Below are 8,852 nucleotides of genomic sequence, written 5' to 3' on the forward strand. Positions count from 1 at the left end.
CAGGTTACCATTAGCTTCCTCACTCCCAAGCTCCAACAGCCATTCCTTTACCTCCTACTTGCTTCCTAAATCCATTTCTTTCTTCTTTTATAAATACGTTTTTTATTGATTTTTTTAGAGAGAGAAGGGAGAGGGATAGAGAGATGAAAAGATCTGCTTCCTCCTGCACCCCCCCTACTGGGGATCAAGCCTGACACCTGGGCATGTGCCCTGACAGGGAATGGAACTGGTTCGATGGGTCTACGCTCATGAATCATGGATCATGAGTCAACGCTCAACCACTGAGCCACATTGGCCTGGCCTAAGCCCATTTCTTGTAGAAGCTACTTCTTCTGCCTCTGTGATTTAACAAATAAATGTTCTCGTACCAAAAACATAAAAAATAAAAGAAAATTTCCAAATGATTCTTACAGGGTACACACATCTGTGCCTTGATGTCAGAGAAAATAGCAGGTCCCCAAGGCCATCGGCCTAACAACATGACTGCACAGACAGAGCACAATGAGCAACAGAAGGAACTTCCGGGAGGACACCTCCTGGGTAAATACACCCACACAAATGACATGTGACATACAAAAGTAAAAGGCAAACCGAAGTGAAAGAAGCCAGACACAATGCAGCAGATCTAGTAGGATTCCATTTAGAGGAAACATCCCGAATAGGCAAATCTGCAAAGACAGTAGGTCAGAGGTGACCATGGGCTGGGGAGAGGAAGAGGAGTGACTGCTCATGGGTATGGCTTCCTGTGGGGAGATGAAAATGTTCTGGAACTAGACGGTAGTGAGGGTTGCACAACATCATGAGTATGCTTATTGCCACCGAACTATATACAGTTTGCAATGATAAGAAATAAAAATAATAATAATAAAGTCTATAACAGACAAAGAACTAAGATGACAAAAAAAAAAAAGCAAATAAGCAACTACTAAGAAGTAGACACCAAGTAAGACAAGCAATGTGACTTAAAAGAGCTACAAGCCAGAATATAGAAAGAATTAAAACCAGACCTAGCAGGTTTGGCTGAGTAGATAGAGCGTCGGCCTACGGGCTGAAGGGTCCTGGGTTCGATTCCAGTCAAGGGCACATGCCCAGTAGGAGGCGTGCAGGAGGCAGCTGATCAATGATTCTCTCTCATCACTGATGTTTCTATCTCTCTCTCTCCCTTTCTCTCTGAAATTAATAAAAATATATTTTAAAAATAATAATAATTAAAACCACAATGAGGTACATTTCACATTCCTGGTATTAGAACAAATTTTAAAAGGCTGATGATATCAATTGGCAAGGAAATGAAGGAAGGGACCCTCATATTCTTCTGCAGGGATGAAACTTGGTATACAGCCCTGGCCAGTGTGGCTCAGTCGGATGGGCATTCTCTTGTGCACCAAAGGGTCATGGGCTCGATTCTGGTTGCAGGTTCTACCCATGCTTGGGAAGTATGCAGGAGGCAACCAATCAATCCATGTTTCTCTCACATGGATGTCTCTCTCTGTCTCTCCCTCTCCCTTCCTCTCTCTAAAATCAATAGAAACAGCCAGGCCAGTGAGGGTCAGTGGTTGAGCGTCAACCCATGCACAAAGAGGTTGCCGGTTGGATTGCTGGTCAGGGCACATGCCTGGGTTGTGGGCTCGATCTCCAGTGGGGGCTGTGTCTCTCCCTCTCCCTTTCTGTCCCTCTAAAAATCAATAAAAACATTTTTTAAAAAGGTTAAGTTTGGATATTCACTACTAGATACCTAGGGAACTCTTGCATGTGTGCACAAGGAAAGATATATCAAAATGTCCAACGCATCACGGTTTGTTATAGCAAAAAATTGAAAACAATCTACACTTTGGGGGTAGGGGAGGCCAGGGGATTGTCAAGGGCGGGGGAAAAAAAAAAAAGAGATATATGTAATACTCTTTGTAACACTTTAAGCAATAAAACAATCGAAACTGGTTTAGCTCAGTGGATAGAGCGTCGGCCTGTGGACTGAAGGGTCCCAGGTTCGATTCCAGTCAAGGGCATGTACCTTGGTTGCGGGCACATCCCCAGTGGGAGGTGTGCAGGAGGCAGCTGATCGATGTTTCTCTCTCATCGATGTTTCTGACTCTCTATCTCTCTCCCTTCCTCTCTGTAAAAAATTAATAAAATATATTTTAAAAAAAAGAAAACAATCTACACTTTAATAATATGAAAATTGATATGCAAATTGTGTACATTCATACAAAAGAAAGCTATACATCTGAATGAACTAGAGCAGTCACTCTCCTAAAATCTGTGGGACTGGGGCAAAATAAAATAGAGGTCCATGCACCAAGTGTCTAAATACTTAAAACTAATTAATCAAGCTAAGAAATGGTTCAATAAAACATGTTCTATCTTCCTATCTTAACATCTATATATATAAAAGCCTAAGCGACTGTTCAACCATTCGACTGGCAGCTATGACGCACACTGACCACCCGGGGGTAGATGCTCAACGCACAGGCATGGACACATGGAACAGACTGATGAATCTCAGAGGGAAGAGGGGAGGGGGGAAGGTGGGAAGAGATTAACCAAAGATCTTATATGCATACTAGAGGCCCTGGGGTCCCTCGACCTGGCCTACAGGAATGGGGCCAAAACCAGCAGTTTGACATCCCCCGAGGGGTCCTGGATTACAAGAGGGTGCAAGCCAGGCCAAGGGACCCCACCAGTGCACAAATCCGTGCACCGGGTGCACCGGGCCTCTAGTACTTTTATAATGACTTGGAAGGCCAAGTTGGAATTTAGAATTCTCAGACCTCAGAGTTCTATGGTAAGAAATAACAGAATGAAGAAAGTTCAGCTGGGCTCCCAGCTCCAGCCTACTACTTCTCTTCCCAACTCAGGCTCTTGTGCCACACTGCTCATGCAATCATGCAAAGGCAATGGACATGCCAGCCAAATTTCTTCCACATGTATGAAGACCTGGGGAAGAAGCCCACACAAGCTCCAGAAATAGGCTTGGGAATTCCAGGGTCCCAGGAACTAGAGCATGGCCGAGAGGGTGATGAGGCATTCCTTGGCCTCCTGGGCTCCTCAAAAAGTAAAGACACAACTGGAGGAGGGCTGGAACTAGGGCCTGTAGAGCAGAGGGTGCAGGGCAGAAGTCCACCTTGCCCAGTTCTCAAGGTGGTACCAAAATAGGGCTCTGTATATTAGGGGTGAGTCTCAGAAACATCATGCTGCACAAACAAGAGAAAACAAAGCAAAAATTTATACATCTGGTATTGATGACGTTTATAGGCTTGAAAACAGGCAAAACAATCCTAAATACTGCTTAGAAATACACACATATGTAGAAAAATAATGAGAAAAATAAATACCAAATGTACCACAGTGGTGATGGGATTGTAAACTGGTACAGCCATTGTGGAAAACAACATGGAGGTTCCTCAAATCATTAAAATAAAAAATACCAGCCCTGGCCAATGTGTCTCTGTGGTTAGGGCGCCAGCCCACACACCAGAGGGTCTTGGTGGGTTTGATTCCCGGTCAAGGGCACGTACCTGGGTTGCAGGTTCTATTCCTGGCCCCAGTTAGGGCTCATGCAGGAAGAAACCAAGCAATGGGTCTCTCTCACATGAAAGTCTCCCTCTCTCTCTCTCTTTTCCCCTCCCTCTCTCCCTTCCCACTTCTAGGTATATATCTAAAGGAAATGAAATCACTATCTCAAAGAGATATCTGCATTCCCATGCTCATTGCAACATTATTCACAGTAGCCAAGACATGAAAACAACCTAAGTGTCCATGGGCAGATGAAAGGATAAAGAAAATGTGGTATATATGTATACAATGGAACATTATACAGCCATAAAAGAAGTAAATCCTGCCATTTGTGACAACACGTATGAACCTAAAAGACATTATGCTAAGTGAAATAAGCCAGTTACAGAAAGACAAATTCTGCATCATCTCACTTAAACATGAAATCTAAAACAAAGCCAAAATCATTTAAGAAGAGAGTAGAATTGTCAGGGGTGTGGGGAGGGATGTTGGTCAAAGGGTACAAACTTTCAGTTATAAGTAAGTTCTAAAGATCTAAGGTACACTATGGGGCGCGGGTACAGTGTTTTGGCCAGGTTCAAGCCTCAGACTAATGAAAGGACAGGGTCCTCTCATTGCCACGTGCAAGTCCCAGCTGGAGGGCAGGGCCCTCCCAGCACAATTATAGCCAACGACTGTGGTTGTAAGCTTGAACCTATGGTCCGAACACGTAGCCCCACGTGCCTTGTGATAGAGTTCGGGTGCATGTAGTTGAGTGAGGTTGGAACTCACGAGAATGCTGTAAACAACTTGATCACGCCCCTACTTTGCCTCGTGGCATCTGCTATAAAATAAAGACACGGCTTGTGGGAGCTGGTTCTGTCTCCTCATCAGGGAGCAGCGTCCCACTGAGACCCAGCTTTCATTCTCTTGTCTGTCTTTTCTCAATCCTTTCACCCCCCCCACTCAGGGTCACTGAACCAGGCTGAGCTGGCATGGCACATAAGGCGCCCTGGGGCTGAGTATGCCATGGCCGTGCCAGCTCCCCACATATGGTGCCCGACCAGGGACTGAGTTCCGGCTCCCCACAGTACACCATGGTGACCATAGTTAATAATAATGTATACTAAAATTTGCTGAGAGAATTGATCTTAAGTGTATATTTTTGGCAGCATGGTTTGTTGTAGCCAAAAATTGGAAATATCCCAGTGCTCATTATTGGAAGAACAGGTACTGGATTGTGGTATAAATCATTTGATGAAATACTACACAGCTGTTATAATTAATGAACTATCCTGCTGGTGTGGTTCAGTGATTGAGCATTGACCCATGAACCAGGAGGTCAGGGTTCGATTGCAGATCAGGGCATATGCCCAGGTTGCAGGCTCGATCCCCCAGTGGGGGCTGTGTAGGAGGCAGCTGATCAATGATTCTCTCTCATCATTGATGTTTCTCTCTCTCTCTCTCTTCCTTACTCTCTGAAATCAATAAAAATATATTTTTAAAAAGACAAGCAAAAATGAAAGATGCAAACATTTATTTATTCTGGAAGATGAGCTTATTCTTTTATATAACTTTTGTTATATTAATATACTCAGAATATATATACAGTGGGGCCTTGACTTACTAGTTTAATTCATTCCGTAACGGAGCTCGTAACTCAAATTACTCGTATGTCAAATCAATGAATTGAAACGCCATTAATCAGTGTGGCGTTCACTGTGACGTTCGCTGCACCAACTAGCAGTGGGGTATCTAAAGCTGGCTCGTAACCGAATTTTAGCTCACAACTCAAAGCAAAAAATCGGCCGAGAGACGGCTCATATCTCGAAAAACTCGTTAGTCGGGACACTCGTAAGTCAAGGCCCCACTGTACTCTGGTGCTTGTTATACTATTCTTTGCACTTTTTGTTCTTTTGGGTGGTTGCGGATTTTTTGTTTTGTTTTGTTTTCAGTTTATGAAGCAGTCAACTAACCCTCTCTCCACCTACCTATGCTCAACCAAAGTTCACCACAGAAGAAAGAAAGGCATACAAACAGGAAAGAGCACAGAGGAAACAGCCACATGAGCAGAAACCACAAAGCTGGTCAAAAATACACAGACACCTGCTTTAAACAGAAATCATGCTTGCAAAAAAATAACTGGAATTAATGAAAGATCACACTTCACACAGCTATTTGACCACACAAGCAGCTAGTCAAGAAGTTATGCAGATATAGGCTCAACACCAACTCTGCCAGTTATCTGCTATGTGAACTTCAGTAAATTTCTAAACAGCTCTAGGCCTGAGTTTCCTTACATTAAGTGGGGCTTACAATACCTACCTCAAAAATCATGGTGAAGACTAACTTCGATACCTATTCTAAAGTGCTCGTTAGAGTGGGTGGTTCATGGTTATTTGCCCAATGAATTCTAGTTATGGTTTGTGTGTCCGAACTAGGATTAGAACTCCACCAGTGGGCATAATATTTCAGCAAAGCAAACAGCAATATCCAAGCCGATGCACCGAAACAAATAATTACCCAACAATAAAGCAAGCCATGTTGCTGACTAAAATATATGGCTAAAAGCGATGTAAGAGAAAAGATGAACTACAGAATAGGAGAGATCCCATTTACGTATAACAGCCCCACAGAAGCAGTTTTATCAATCTAGCAAAATGCAAACTGTCCTCAAACAGAACAGTTTACCAAACTGAATGGTAATTAACCAGTGATCAAAGAATCAAGTCCTCAGACTCCCACACTTCAAGTTTTAGAAGATAAGGTTTTATAAGTTGCTAAGATGGGGAGAACATTTTTAAAACATACTTGGGAGAAAAACATATTTTTAGGCTCCAAGGCAAAAAGAAAAAAAAAATTCTCCCAAGGGTCCTTATTATGAAGACGCAATGTACATTGATGGATTAAAAATTTGTAATTCTCAAATTCAAAAGTGATGTAAAAGAAATAAAAGTTAATAAAAAATATTACAAGACAAATAAATGTAAGAAATCAGAATGGATCACTTCATTAAAAAAAGTAACTTTAATGAATTCCCCAAAAGATCCATCCCAACTTTCACTGACCAAATTATCCCTATATTATATATATATATATACATATATATATATTATTTTAAAATATAGAAAAGTAAAGGTTGATAACCCAATTTGTGACCTTAAGATGGTTTTGATGTCTTAAACCAGGCAAAAAATAAAGTTCAAAAAACTAAAGTTTCTCAAAGTCATAAAACTAAAGTTTCTAAACTAATGTTTCTAAAGTTGGTATATAAGAAATTGAAACAAAATTTCTAAATATATTATTTATGTAACATATCCACAATAGCTGTCTGATGTGAATGAATTAAAATTATACCTTTTTTGGGGTCAGATCAGCACAAAATTTTTGTGTGCCGAAGAATATCAGTAATTAGTTTGTGTGTCACGAGATAAAGAAGGTTGAAAATCACTGCTTTAGATAGTATTTATGAAGCAAATGAACTCTTTTTGGTTTAAAATAACACATTGGAGTTGGGGGTGGATATAGGGAGGAAGGAATAAATGAAATTGTCTATAATTTTAAAACTGTTGAAGCAAAATGATGTGTACATGGGGTTCATCATTCTCTTTTCATTACTTTAATATAGTTTTTAAATATCTATAGTAAAAAAAATCAAAAGAAGCATATATATTTAAAACTTAATTAGGTCTTAAAGCCAACACAAGTTGGTGAAAAAAAATTTCACAACAGAAAGAGATAACAAAGCCTTTCTACTCTATTGTTATTCAGTATATTACTAGAATGTTCCTTTCCTTCCCTTTGTATCTTCCTCTTTCCGTCCTTTCTTCCTTCCTGACTTCATCCTCGCTGTGACTTAGTTCTCTCCCTCTGTACACACAGCTTCCTAAAAGTCAAAAATACTTGCACATTGGTGCCTCACAACATATTCATATATATATTTTTAAACAACAAAGCACATTCAAGCACTTTTTAAATTTTTTTTAGTTTTACCCTAAACACACGCAAAAATATTTTTAAATATTATATAGACTACCTCATCCATTTAAAACATGTCTTTTATATATATTTTATTACACATATAAAATTGGAGGTGAGTAATCGAAAGTTTTTCTCAACAGTTTGATGACCACCATTTTGGACACTAGGCTGTCACTGAAAGTTTTTAAGGAGGGCACAGTGTGAAAAGTACTACATAAGAAAAATAATTGGGCAGCACTACCTAGGGACAGAAAAGTTGGGGAGAAAGACTATGGTCAGAGGCAGTCATTTACGAATTCCACAAGGCATTCATGCAGAAGGGAGATGGACCGGAGGACCAGGCAGGCAGGGGATGGGAGACTTCAATAAAGGGACTTGGTGAGGAAGGTGTTGGGAAGGATGAAAAGGGGGCTGGGGGGAGTGTCAGATACCCTGCCCTGGGGAAAGGAAGATGAGATTGACTCCTATTCCGGTACAGACGCTGCTCAGACCCAGGGAGACAGAGCCTAGATTGGGCCGGAAGGCCTGGGCGGCCGAGGGGCACGTGGGGGCCATCCTGGTGGATGTGACAGCTGAACCCAGACGAGTGAGCTGTCTTAGGGAGAGACGGGAGACAGGCCAAAAAGCGTAACCCAAACCTTGGGGCACACCTTGAGGCAATAGAGAACAAGCGGGGACACAGAAAGAGCTGCTGGGAGGTAAGCCACGCTCGTTCAAAGTGGCCCCAAGAGCGGGCGGTCCGTGGCTCGGCCCCGAGAGGCCCCCAGGAAGGAGCGCGGGGAGACAACACATCATCCGTAACCGCGAATGGGACCACTCTAGTCGATGGTGCGGACGCCCATCAGGTAAGGGACAAAGAGGGGAATGGAGACGGCCCAGGTGCGTGGCGCGGTGGGGGTGCTGGGAACGCGCCTGGGGACAGAGGTAGCAGAGAGGTAAAGACTCAAGCTCCGGGGAGGGGAGGCTCTCCTTCCTTCCCAAACCTGCCTTCACATTCTCTAGGCCGTGGCGGGTCCCAAAGCACCGTATTCTAAGGGAGCAGGGAGTTTAAGGGTAGTCTTCCCCAGGCAATATCGCCTTAGCCACATCGAGGAAAAGTCTGCAGGCGCAGGAGGAAGAGCTCTTCGCAGGGAAGTGAGGGGCTGGAGGCAAAGGCTGTGGGGTACGAGGTGCCCCGGGGGCGCAACCCTGGTGGACAGCAGCCCCGACCGTCCTCCCAGCCCGGGACCCGGGACCCGGGAGCCGCCCATTCCCTAGCGGCGCACTCACCGATCCGAGTGCGTATAGTGGCACCGGCCCAGCAGGTTGAGCTTGCAGAGGTGCAGGTTTCCGCAGTCCGTCGGGCAGAACTTGCGACGGCAGACCCGAGCTGCGGTGGT

General features: G+C 43.3%; 1 protein-coding gene across 1 annotated transcript in view; it reads right to left on the reverse strand.

The window, feature by feature from the left end:
* The window catches only part of ZC3HAV1 (zinc finger CCCH-type, antiviral 1), a gene marked incomplete at its 5' end in the record, with an annotated part of 51,993 nt that extends 43,141 nt beyond the window's left edge, over positions 1–8,852 (reverse strand). Inside the window, one exon of the mRNA XM_005874988.2 lies at positions 8,743–8,852. Coding sequence (XP_005875050.2) covers positions 8,743–8,852 — 110 coding nt within the window. The remainder of the gene's footprint in view (positions 1–8,742) is intronic.

Source organism: Myotis brandtii, unplaced genomic scaffold (genome assembly GCF_000412655.1).
Source record: "Myotis brandtii unplaced genomic scaffold, ASM41265v1 scaffold455, whole genome shotgun sequence".
NCBI classification, from domain to species: domain Eukaryota; kingdom Metazoa; phylum Chordata; class Mammalia; order Chiroptera; family Vespertilionidae; genus Myotis; species Myotis brandtii.